The 13,217-nt window shown below is 39.1% G+C and overlaps 1 protein-coding gene across 1 annotated transcript in view; it reads right to left on the bottom strand.

Moving 5' to 3' along the window:
• LOC124167147 (DNA repair endonuclease XPF) overlaps positions 1–13,217 on the bottom strand; it is a 30,825-nt gene that overhangs the window by 7,984 nt on the left and 9,624 nt on the right. Inside the window, exons 8-12 of the mRNA XM_046544951.1 lie at positions 11,447–11,601; positions 7,356–7,841; positions 6,658–6,795; positions 2,021–2,287; positions 101–274 (exon numbers count right to left, since the gene is read on the bottom strand). Of these exons, the coding sequence (XP_046400907.1) occupies positions 101–274; positions 2,021–2,287; positions 6,658–6,795; positions 7,356–7,841; positions 11,447–11,601 (1,220 nt within the window). The remainder of the gene's footprint in view (positions 1–100; positions 275–2,020; positions 2,288–6,657; positions 6,796–7,355; positions 7,842–11,446; positions 11,602–13,217) is intronic.

Genomic DNA, 13,217 nt, shown 5'->3' with positions numbered 1-13,217 from the left:
TGCTCCATAGTCGGTAATGATAGCAATTGCTCCCCCTTCTTATTTCAGATTCACGTGTGGTTTGATGGTTTATGAGTTTATGAACCAATACGAACCTTACCTGCAATGCAAAAGGCTTATCCTTATCAAATTCGATAAGTAAAATTGGTCGTTCGTAGTGTCGAGTCATGGCGGTGGCTTGGTTGTAGAGGCGACCAGACTGAAGCGATCCAATCAAATCACTCACACTTTTCCTTTCCACGCAAATGTCCTTCGTTAGAATGTAATCACCAACCTAGAAAATTACAAGATACAAAATCTTAAATATACAGCCAAAGATGACCAAATAAAAAGAGACAGTGGCACCCTTGGTATGAACAACTCCACATGCTAATAGGGTAGTTTTCTTCATCAAAGAAAACGAAATGCATTGATTGCTATTCGTTACCCACAATTAGTGTATTCATAATATACAAATTATTTGTTTTCAGAAATCCCAGTTCAGACGAATGGCTATGGTCAATTTTAACCGTATTTGAAAAAGGCCATATTGGCGCCCATGCGATGCCACTCCACGTGACGTCACAGGGACCTAGTATCTATACGAGTACATAGATAGGAGTTTTACATTGTCTGAGATTACCAATTCATGCATGAGGCACAGAGCTCAGGGAAACATGTCTTAATAATCGAACCAGAATGACGTCACACGGGGTTTTCCCAGCATTCATACTTAGCCATCACATTTTCGCGCGCGTGAAAATTTTCACTTTTCATTTAATCGCGAAAAATAAATATCTTCATTAAAAAATCTAAAAGCGTGAAATATGTACTCCAGGAGTAATAATCTTTCGATTTAGGCAATAAAAAATAATAGGAAACCACCCTATTGTCTCGTGGGTGCAGGTATCAAACTATGTACATAGTAATGGGAAAAGTATTGTAAAAATGTAATCATGCTCAATTACAATTACCTACCCTGTTAAGTTTATAATTAATTACATTCCAAATAACTCTATGAAAAAGAAATCATTAGGATTACAATTACTTTTTAATTTTGCACCTGTGCAAGATGAAAACACTATGTATCAATATTTTCTCAAACAGGGAGTGCTAACATGCAAAGTAATAATTTAATCATCATCTAATGCTATGTGCTTTAGGGTGGGCCAAAAAAAGCTTTTTTTCTCCATCAAATTCTTGAGTTTTCTGAGATGATATTAAGAAGGGCAATAGCTGATAATAATAAGATAACTTATGAATTCAAAGGTTTAAACACCTTCAGAAGATACTAGGAAATGACTTGCTGGTTGCTTCATGGCAAGTTATTGAGCGCACTACCCAGGAAAGCACCACTATTTAAAATGTACTAACCAAATACAGTAGATTCCGGTTAATTGGGACACATTGGGACTTGTGCATTTTGCCCCAATTAAGCGGCTGCCCCAATTAGGCGAACTCTCTCGTATATGGGCATAAAAAACTTTGAAATGATAGAAAAAGGACTAAAGAATGTTTATAATGCATCCTAAGTTTATTAAACCATTACTCCCATTAATAAATCAGCGAGTTTAGTTAAATTATTATCTTTTTTAAGAATTATAACAATTTAGTTGAAAATATTTTTCACAGCCTCCGGCGACACTGAATGAATGTCTTTTACTTATTGTTAGTCCTATTAAAGAAAAGTCCTATCCTCTTGCGGGTACTATAACAACAAGAGATTTCAAAATAGGGCAAGAATAGGAAAATTTGTAATAAATAAAAGTAAATTAAAGGAGGAAAATATAAAAAAAAAGCATTCTGGAAACAAAAAATTTTAATTTCGTCGCAAGTATAGTCTATTTCGCAGACTCATGGCCCAATAAAGCGGCTGCCCCAAGTAACCAGTGGACCCATTAAGCGGAATACACTGTATTTAGTTTCATCTATGTACTGTATTTTGCTCAGATGGTACTAGGACCGAGAGAAATCACCGTGTTGAGGAAAACATGCTAAAAAGGAATGTACCAACCAACACTGTAATAAGAATCAAATTTACCTGCAAGGTCACAGGTTCCACATCCATTCCCCGACGGTGGATGATAGATGGCAGTTCACTCGAGAATTCTCTCATGTCCACAATCACCTTACTTCTTTTATTTGGATCAGCGTTAGCTTCTACCCTCCCGCCACCCATTCGACCAGATGGACCGCCCTTGTCTCCAATTCCACAAGCTTCCAAAGCACTTTTCCCCAAGTCTCTGTCCAATTCAGGATTGGAAACATCCTCTACCCTACCCTCCCTCTCCTCAGGAACCACCATGGTCTGTAAAAAAAAATGAAGCATCGGAAAGGTAAAAATTATATGGAATGAAACTGTTGACCTTGGAGGCAGCGAAGTAAAGTCACTGAGAGAATTTTGAAACAATTTTCTGTTTTTGGTGGCGGCGGAGTAAAGTCCTTGCCAGCCAAAACAAAGGTCGAGGGTTTGAGTCCTGTCTGGGTAGGTTGCCCCTATCTGCGTCCCATGGATGTTTGTCTGCGTTTAATGGTTAAATGTTATGAAAACCCCGATATAAAGGCCAAGTAGTGCTGTTTTCGCTGTTGTGGCAATAATTAAAAAAATAATAAAAATTTACAACCGAATAAAACTACATAAATGGGCACATAAGATTTCTCAATGCTCATCCACCTTGTGAAAATGAATCATTGTAATGGTGTGCCGGAATGGAAGAGTTTCATCGCAGGGATCGAACCCCAGCCTCTCAACCGGAATATCCAAACTCACTTACAAACACGCACACTCACGCATACATGCAACCAAATAAGATCTTTTGTAAGGGCTTCAGGGACCCAAACTAAGGCTTCTTGGTCAACAACCAGTGATTCTTCAGAAGGCTGGAGAGACCCTGCTAAGGATAACTATACCCTTTGAACTATACCTAATGGCGGCTGGGTGGAAAATAGCAAGTAGCGACTGAGAAGCGCTACCCCTTCCAACTCTCCCTTCCCCTCCATCCCTTTTCCGCTCCGCTCCCCTCCATCCGGCCGACGGGCTTTGCCAGCCTTGGGAATAACGGTGCTTTTGGGGGCGGCGGAAGATTCTAGAACGAATGCTGTGCGGTCTCCACGGATTCGATTTGGCAACACTGCTAGCTGGAGAGTGATCTGCACTGCATGGAGTTCAGAGAGAGACTGTGGGCTCCTACACACTTTCTACTGTCGCTCTTCTGTGATTGGCTAGAAGAGTGGGTGGGTTTCGAGCACGCTCAAGGTCAGCTGCTGTCAGTTCAGAAAAGGGGTATAGCTGTCAGTAGATGTACACAGAAAAGCACTAGGAAAACGGATGGCTTCCACATTCCAGGATAAATTAGCTCTAAGATGAGCATCAGAAGGTGACAAGGATCAGGTCAAATATGTATTCCTGCGCACAAAGTGACCGGAATACATATTCCACCTGCTGAAATATTGTTAAGTACATAAGATCACCATTTACTTCCCTTCGCAATCACTTCCCTCACCCAATTCCTCTGTTAAGGGTGGATTCATCTGAGACTAGTGGCTTATATTCAGCCCCCTTTGGACCTGAAGATACCAGCTGCATCACTGGAGAAACTTAGTGGCTCATGAAGGACTTACACCATGGTAATAATAGTAATAATAATAATGGTATCCTAAGAAAAGGCCAAAAGGAAAATAGCATAAATGCCATAGAAGCTTTCACAAATTTCTATTTCTCATACAGTTGGAAGTAAACAACTGAAGAGAGGAACTGAGATTTTGATGAAACACCAGATTCACTCATTGCTCCTTCAAGCTTCTCCAGAAACTGATATAGCATTTTTTGTAGGTTCCAGTTCAAAAATGACCATCTATCGTGACCTTTGATATAGAAAGCAATGAGTCTTTTGACCCTTTCAAGCTGAAAATTGGGTGGAGTCGACGGGCATTTTCATACCTGGAAGACCTGACGTCTGGTATAGCTGTCGTGGATTTTTCAACAAAATCGACCCGCTCCAGCCGATACGAGGGAAGGGAAGTGACCGCTGAGGTAGCAATTGTAGCATGCATTCAGGCCTAGCATGAGACCCATCTTAGTGAGACCTTAGGGCCACTCCTCGGCAATTAAGCCCGACTCTTCCACTCATTTATGATCATTCGTTGGGAAGTGGTTATATTGTCAATGGTTTTTTAAATGATATATTTTGTTGCATACTACAATTTTTTAAACTTTGAAATGAATTCTTCATTTTGTTCAGTGCGTAAGCAATTTTTAAACAAAATTTTAGCATAAAAAATAACCAACTTCTGGCCTTGTAGTCTTAGAACATTGTGTTCACTAACTTTGTTGTTATTAATGCTAGAAATCTGTTTAAAATTGCACAATGCTTCAAAAAAATGCAGCAAAATGTAATATTTGGTTTAAAAAAACACAGGTAAAGCAATAAGTTGACCGTGGACTCCTGCTACAATAGGGTTAGAGGGTCTAGTCCAGTCAGGGTTCCCACTCCACCTAAATATTTAAATTCACGGTTTATATCCAGGTTTTCACCTTTTTTTCTTCAAGTTTTCACCGTTTTTTTCAGGTTTTCACGGTCTCAATGTCGTCAATTTCACGATCCGTTAATAAGCCAACAATAAAATCACCAGCCACATATTAACTAAAAATTAACGTACGCGACAGACACCGTGTAAATGCAGTAATAAATAGTGATATTTGTTATGACGTCACCTATTGTTTGCAAAATTCTGGGCCGACTAAAGGCCCAACCCAACCGCGCTCTTGCCCGGATGCCGAATATCATGGCCTCCTTTAATATGCGAAAGCTCTAAGGACCTTCTTTCGTCTGGGCACCGGAAGTCCTTTTTTAATTCCTCGCCGAGAGATTGTTTTTTGCACATATTGTTATTACCGCAAAGTAACAAAATTTCCCTTACCCAATCTTTCTGAGAAATCGCGGAAAATATTTTAAATTGTTTATAGAATGTAATAAATCAAAATATCTATTTCGTATAATTATAATGCACTTGGTTTGAAATACATAAAGACAAAATAAATACCTACTGAAACACGTTATTTCCACTTTCACTTTATTATTCACATAAACTCTAACGAGGTGAGCGCAGTCCATTGAGAGCTATGGCCATAAACTGAAAGCCGATTTGCCGTAGAAATGTTTCCTTAAGTAAAAATTCAAATGGCAAGCTCATCTTTCCAAACATATGGCATGTGCCTTCATTTTGTGTGGGAAATGAACTTCATGTTTCAAATCAGGTAGTTTTCGTAAATGGTTCATTCTGGTCTGTTTCAAATTCAAGTTATTTAATTCGTCCTTTTTCGAATACAAGTCCATCCCAAGCTATCACTGAAATTGAAGAGCTTAGACAAAATAAGAGACTTCCGCCATTAAAATGGAAAATGTCGGTCAATGTGTCGTCATGTAGTACAGACCAATTACTACACTTCGAATATTCGTGTGTAGAGAAATGCATAGACTAAGAGTCTGCGCGTGCCTGACCTTTAAACATAATAAACATATCACATTTGATCAGTCAGTCATAGTGTAATTATCAAGATTGAGATATTTTTAAGGTATCATGGTAAAATTCACGGCTTTTTCCAGGTTTTTTCACGGCCGACAAAATTCACGGCTTATTCACGGTTTTAAGGTTTTCGCGGTTGAGTGGGAACCCTGACAGTGGTTGGGGTAATGGCTGGGTGCCCTGTTGAGTAGGGTCCCAAACCTGAGGGATGAAAATACTACTACAGTGAGTCCTTGTTCTACGTCACCCCGTTTAACGTCATTTCGCGATAACGTCACGAAAATTTTGACCGTCATTCGTTTATCGCACCTTCTCTTCGCGATAACGTCAAGGCTTTTAAATTTCGCGCGAGAAAAAAATGCGAAGTGGCGGGCGTTGCAGGTTGTTCGTTTTGTGGGCGGTAATACAGTCAGTCTAAACGAAGTGTAAAACGGTGTGTTTATTGTTACTTGCGATTACGGTTTTAGCAAATTTTCTGCAAAATGAATTCTTACATAGGTGCGCAAGGTTTTACTTGACATAATGGTTTTTAGGAACCTAAAAAGTGATTTCAAGGAATTTTTCCTTGTAGAACTCGGAGTTTTTGTCGTCACTTTTTTCGCCGTGTTCACAATAATTTTGGTTCCTGTAACTGCGACGATGTTTCAGCTATGATGATGCCCAGGCAACGCTCGCCCGGGCGACCACCATAGCGAAGCCGAAAAGCAAAGGCGGGAAGATACAAAAATGGAGAAGGATTTACGTCAGTGCTGCTATTGTCGTCGATGAAGACAGGAACTCGTATTTATGCCGTAGCTTGGCATTCCCATCGTAAAAAATGCCCCAGATATGATACGCTAAAATTTTTTCGCGTAGGAATTGTGAGGTAGAGGAGCCGATAGTCACTTTTTACATTGTTTCTTATGGGATATTATGTTTCCATTAACGTCATTTCGTTTATCGTCACATTATTCAGGAACGGTAAGTGACGTTAAACGAGGACCACTGTACTAGTACTACAGTAATTCCACCCCAAAAAAGAGCTCTGCACAGGGAGGTTTGCATTGCACGGAAAACATTTTCCTGTGGCAGGCGCTGGCAGGAAAGGGTTAATTAGGAGGTTTTCATTGCATGAAACCATAACATAGTTCACTCAAACATTTGGTTTCTCACCGCTTTTTCCTGAATAAGATGCTCAAAAGATTCTTTCTCTTTCCTCAATGATGTTAAATATGCCTGTTCCTCCACAGATCCAGCATACATCAAGAAGTACACGTGAAGGGGGTACTCTGGATGGTAAGCCTGATACACCTGAAAATAAATGGATAGAACTTGTATGCAATGAAAGATAACTGCACAAAACATATCATCTTAAAGTCATTTCAAATGTATACGAATTATACATTAAAAAAGTCATATGATAAATTTCTGTATTACATCTGCACAAGTTATTCTCCTTAACACAAAAATTAACGCAATTAATGTACTAAGCAAACAGTAATTCATCATCACTTGTATCATTGTGGGAGCCATGCGTAAATAAAATGTAGGGCAATTTTACAGTGCACCAATATGCCTAATATTTTTTTTTTACTTTAAATTATACTGCAATGTGAGAGATGTTAATACACTTAGTCCCAAGGGATGTAGACTTTTTTCCCAACTTTTCCATTACTTTAACAGTATTAAGAGGAGCAATGTGCCCTAACCTGCATTATCTTGATTAGTTTCAGTATTGTATTACCTTTCACCAACTTCGTTTTGCTTTATAAAAAAACGCACAATTCCTATCTGATTCAATGTGTACATTATAAATTGTTCATGTTACCTGTTCATTAAATTAATGTGTACAATCTAATTAATAATCTTACCTCAATTTGCCTCACAGCGGATATATCAGCATCGTAAATGATCACATAGTGCGGCTGTAGGCTGGCCAGGGTCCGACCCAAAATGTACGGATCCTTTCCTTTGGTGGGCAATATGACTAGTTCAACATCTCTCTCCTTCACGTCTTCAGACTTCACTTTGCCATCAGGACTCTTCTCCCTCATTTCCTCATCCTGTAGCCTGTTCTGCTGGGTCAATGTAAACGTAAGAGTTCCATTAAATTCGTCCACTTCTTCTTGCGCATTTTCACCACCTTCTTTGACACTTCCTACGCCATCGACATCCTCTTCCTCCACCACTTGCTCCACTTCCAACTCCGAAGCCCTCTCCTTCAACATTTCACTGCTATCCTTCCCTTCATCCAAGGTTACGGCAGCAGTCGAATGCTTGGGACCACTCAACTTGTTTTCCTTTATTGCCTTATGGTACAGCCTCGTTAGCAATACTTCAGGACCAACAGTCAAATACTGAAATGAAACAAACATTCTTCACACACTTCAAACCTTACTTTTCCAATACCTTATCTGTACCAAATCTGAGGAACAAAAATACTAGGGTAACTCAACCTCAAAAAAGAGGTCTGCACAGAGAGGTTTAAAATATTCTAATGCTACTCGTAGCATGGAAAATGTTTTCCTATGGTAAGTGCCGGCAGGAAAGGGTTAATTAGCTACTTTGTTTTGCGACAAGTTTTGCTGTTTAACAAAAAGGAATTGCTCCTATCTGATTCAATGAGTACATTATAAATTGTTCACGTTATCTGTTCAAACACACATATTAAATTAACATGCACAATGTAATTCACAATCTCACCTCAATTTGCCTTACAGCGGCATCTAACGACAGTAGAACTAATTCCATTGTATGTTGAATTGGCATTCTTTTCGGATGAGGAATTTAACCATTTAATGAGCATCAGCTCAGGCAAATGTTTCAAGGTTATAAAATGTGTTTTGCAAATAATTAAGGTATAAAATCACATAATCGATCATACCGAGTGAATGAAAACAAAATTGGCAAAATTACAAATTTTAAAAAGCATGCAGCACAAATCATTTTCAAAATATCCAACAATGAAGACAAACCCATTATAAAGCAAGGGTCTACGGTATTCTTAAGTGTTACACATGAGAAAAATAATACGGAGAACTAAGTATAAATAGTTTTTTTCAAAATCACCCAACAGGAACAAAAATTACACTCATTATGTATCAGTTTGATAGAGCTGAAGTGGCTAATATGGAACCTTATGAAATGAGTGTAAACTTTAGCCCAGTATGTGACCTAGTGAGAACTCAACGCAGTTCTGTTAAGTCTTGAAGTCCTGTTAATATTATATTTTGTTATCTTCTTCTCACATATGCCTTACAAAATAATACAATAGGGATCTCCAACTCACGCAGAAATTTTTTCAAACTACAAAAAAGACCGGTTAAGATCATCACAAAAAAAAACGATATTGCTTCCCATTCAGACCCATCTTCGCAATACTAAATATCCTTCCGTTACCTGATATTTACATAATGTACTCTGTAATTTACAAGCAGCAACACCTGTCCAAATTTGCTATAAATGCAGAATTCCAAGGGAATGAGACTCAAATCTCAAAAAATCAAGGTAGTGATAGGACCAGAGCATCTAACGTTGGCCCAAAGGAAATGGGAATTAAACTTTTACAAACTCCTCCAATCAAATAAAAAACATTCCATCGCTTAGCATACTTAACCCTTATACTGCCAGCCCATTTCATGTGGGATGTGCGAAGAATGCCAAGGCTATTTTCCGGTATTAGCAACATTTCAGATTTTAAAATTTTTCAGCTACTTAATTTTATTTAATACGGAGTTTTTTTCCCAATTATTAAGATATGTTTATGTATTATATTATTATAACCTTAGATAGATTATGGGTGTTTACTTAAATTACAGCCGTTGAAAAGGCCACAACCACGAAAAAAAGTGAAATAATTTGGGCCGCTAAATCGGCCCCTGGCAGTTTTCACTCAACCAGCGTGGGCCGATATAAAGGCCGATTGGCCCGGGGGCAGTAAAAGGGTTAAAAAATATTTGTAACGTCTTTCGAGAGAATTTATTTTACTCAGTAAATGAATAATCAACCCAATTGTGTAACATTTTCAGCAATTTGCTAGGTGTTTGGTTTTATTGCCGATGTATTTCTCTTGTACATATCTTGACGTGTACTTATCTTCCACCTTTTCTAGAGAGCCTAATCTGCGTCCTTTCTTCAAAAAGTGACGAATGGTTGGGATGAAGTCACTGTTGTGGCCTACGTCTCTGAGGTGTTTAGCAAACTGCGAGTTATCATTCCCTGTAGATGACACGTCTGGTGCTCGGCCACTCTAGATAAGACGCAGATTAGACGCCCGGGAAGAGCTGGAAATTTTAAGCCACAGGGATTCACACCTAGTTAACGACCGCCTTTACCCTTCTCCACTTTCTCGCTTACTCATCCAACCCTCCGCCCACCCCATCCACAGTGACGCTTTGGCCCAGTGCACACGGAGCGACTATTTTGTGACCACAGTTGGGAATCAGTTGCGTCTGCAAACAGTTTACAACTGAAACAAAACTTCTGACCACACACGGGTGTAATGACAAAGGGCTGGTTGTAAATCAGTTTCGTCCATTGTGCAATAAGTGGAGTGTTTATTTAGAGCGGTATGTGTTGTTTTTTAGCCCTTGGCTTAGCCTTCATGATTCTCTACTGCTCCAACGAGCTTCATGTCGAGTTTCTGATCATTCATTTTGAGATTGACATTATACGGCCGTCAAAATACCACCAAAACACCACGTGGTCTCGTGCAACTGAAGTCGGCAACGCAAGTGCAACCATGGTGCCACGGTTGTATGTGACTGGTTTCAGACTGTTTTGAGATCTTCAAAAACCAGTCGTGCCGTGTGCGGCTTCCCACTCCAATACATTGTCGAGGTCACAAAACAGTTGCGTGCGCAACTGGTTTGCAACGGTAGTTGTAAAACAGTCACACCGTGTGCGCTGGGCCTTACCCTTGTACCAAGCCCAACCGCCACCTTCCCCTAACCAATAGCACCTGAAAATTTCCCGCTACATTTTTTAATGCAATATATATACTGCTCAATGTACCTGTGCTCCTCACCTTGACAATGTTACACTGTAACAAAACTATGGTCAGACAAAATAAATCACCACGTGGAAAAAGCAAAGTTTTTATTCCTTCAACTCCAGGGATTAGAGAGATAGGAAAAAGGATGGCAGAGGCTTGCACTGACTTCATTAAGGCGACTCTCACTAACAGCTATCTTGTTTAACTAACTATTAACAAGTAAAACCACATTTAAAATTCCAAGAGAAATGCAAGACCAGCTTAAAGAAGCTCCATGGGCTATCTTGAGATAGCCCAGAAATATTTCTATAGATAATAATAAAGGGATTGTTGACCTTAAAGGAGGAGCACGGTAGTCAAGTGGGTAGAGTACTTGGCTGCTAATTGAGGGGTCCTGGGTTCATAAATCCCAGGTGAAGAAGCTTTGAATTGGACTTGCCAACACAAAATCCTCAAAGTGCCATGTCAACCAGGGAATGGAACTGGCCCCACCTACCATGAATGTGATTCACATGACTGCAGCTTAGTCTGAGGCAAGCTTTACACTCACCCATCCAAACTAACTTCTGCATTATTGTTGTATCGCTGAGTGAGTGAGTGAATGAGAAGTTATGCAGCTTTTGAAAGAATTGGGCATTACATATTCAATTCACAAGTACTTATTTATATATGATTTTACACTTTCCCGGCAAACAGAATAAATAAACTTTTCTCGGTTTTCCGGGTGGGCAAGATATGAAATAATAGAGTATCTTACCCGTGCTGAAACCCGAGAAAAGTTTATTTACTTATTCATAGTTTAATATATGCTATGTAACATTGGGTTGAATCGCTGAGTGAATGAATGGGACATTCAACTGCTTTGAAATCATAGGCAATGGCTCAGAAAATTAAAACCAGTTTGGGACAATAGGTGAAATCAATAATACTGATGGAATGGCATGAATGAGATCACTTTGCCCCACTCACCTCTTTCAATACTCGACTCGTTCGCATGTCCGCAACCCGAATCAAAACTTTAGTGACTTCAGGATCTCCAACACCAGAGCTCGGGGATGTACGTATTTCTTTCAATGCTTCAGAGAGAGCTTCCCACTTAGGATTAGGTTCCAAAACAGGAATGCCTGAAAGATAAAAAAATGGCCGTGACAAATTATCAAAAGTAACATTTTTCACAGGTTTTAATTTGATATTATCAATTGCCATTAATGACTTTGCATTTAAGCTCAATCAAGTTGAGGTACAAGAAGCATTTTAGAAATCCTATTACATATAAAGAAGATTATATACCAAGATGAACTAATTTGGAAAAAGATAACCAATGGAAAATACCGTGTATTTCCGAATATAGTCTCCCCCCCCCCCCCCTAATTTTGAGGCTTCAGCTTCGGGAAAATTTTAAGAAATGCGTTTGAATGTAGTCCCCCCTTTACTTTTACCACGAGCATTTTTGGAAACAAAGGGGGGACTATATTCAGATAAATACGGTATGTATATGTACAGTGAAACCTCGATATAACGACACCCCAAGGTGCACTAATAAACACTCGCTATAGCGAATTGTCGCTTTACCGGAGGTGGAGTAAATAATAGCCAATGTACCTGTTGCGAACAGATATACAGGAACAGGAGTGGTGCGGCGACAGATAAACATCTATCCGATAAACGTAAGCATAAATTCAGATGAAAGGCGATGCTTTTTTGCATCACTAAATTTCCTTACTCAAACAACGACTAAATATTCAAACAATTTATAAGTGCCGCACTGAATAAAAATCATGCAAAGCATTGTTTCGTCAATCATTATATTTATCGAACGACAGTTTACCACATAAATTTGAGACTGAGCACTCCATTAACTTCATTTCTAACAGATCGCTAGCAATTACAGAGGTTAAGGAGTCTTGATGAAAGTCTTCCGGCGGTGAAACCCTCGCTATCGCGAGAGCCGACACCGAAAGGGTCTCGTAAAAACGAATTTTTAACACGCTTATTATAGGGTCAATTGACGGTGCATCGGCTATCTCTCGTAATAGCGGGGGTGTCGCTATAGCCCGTACTCGCTTTAACGAGGTTCCACTGTACCATGTTAGAAACGCCCATTCATGATATTATGACACTGACATGAGTACAAAAAGAAAAGTTATTAAGCAAGGATGAAGAAAAATACAAAAAAATATACATAATGGTAAGTAAGTACACCTCAAGTGGCAAGTTATGCAAGAGAATTTTTTTTAAGCAAGGGAGGGTATATTTTAAAAAAAATGAGGATTCTTTGAATAATTTAGGTAGGTTGTTCCAGGTCTGAGAGGCAGCAACAGTACATAATTTTTATAATGTAGATTGATGTGCAACATAAAGGTAATGACTTCGTTCACCAATTTTTAATTAATGATGATTGAGATACTGCTTGAAAAATAAAGAGACCCGTAATTTTCAGTATTTCCACCTGTTTCCTAATTCTTGATCTCTTTTGAGGCAAAAAATTAACGGCACTGACACTTCCTCAGATCAGCAAAAGTGAGTGAGGTCATTAATGGAATTGCAAGAGAGACGAGGAAGGCCAATTCATATAAAAGTTGAATTTGACCTTTCTCACCACACTGTCAATTCCATTAATGTTCCATGCTACTCCTCAGCCTCATGCACCCATCTCACATGTTCTGCTCTTAACACTACAGTGAGCGATTAATGTTTCCACCAAGGATCGGGTATATCTGTATGAGTTAAATGAACTAAA

Source organism: Ischnura elegans, chromosome 10 (genome assembly GCF_921293095.1).
Source record: "Ischnura elegans chromosome 10, ioIscEleg1.1, whole genome shotgun sequence".
Lineage (NCBI taxonomy): Eukaryota > Metazoa > Arthropoda > Insecta > Odonata > Coenagrionidae > Ischnura > Ischnura elegans.
This window is presented reverse-complemented; position numbering and strand designations above follow the sequence as displayed.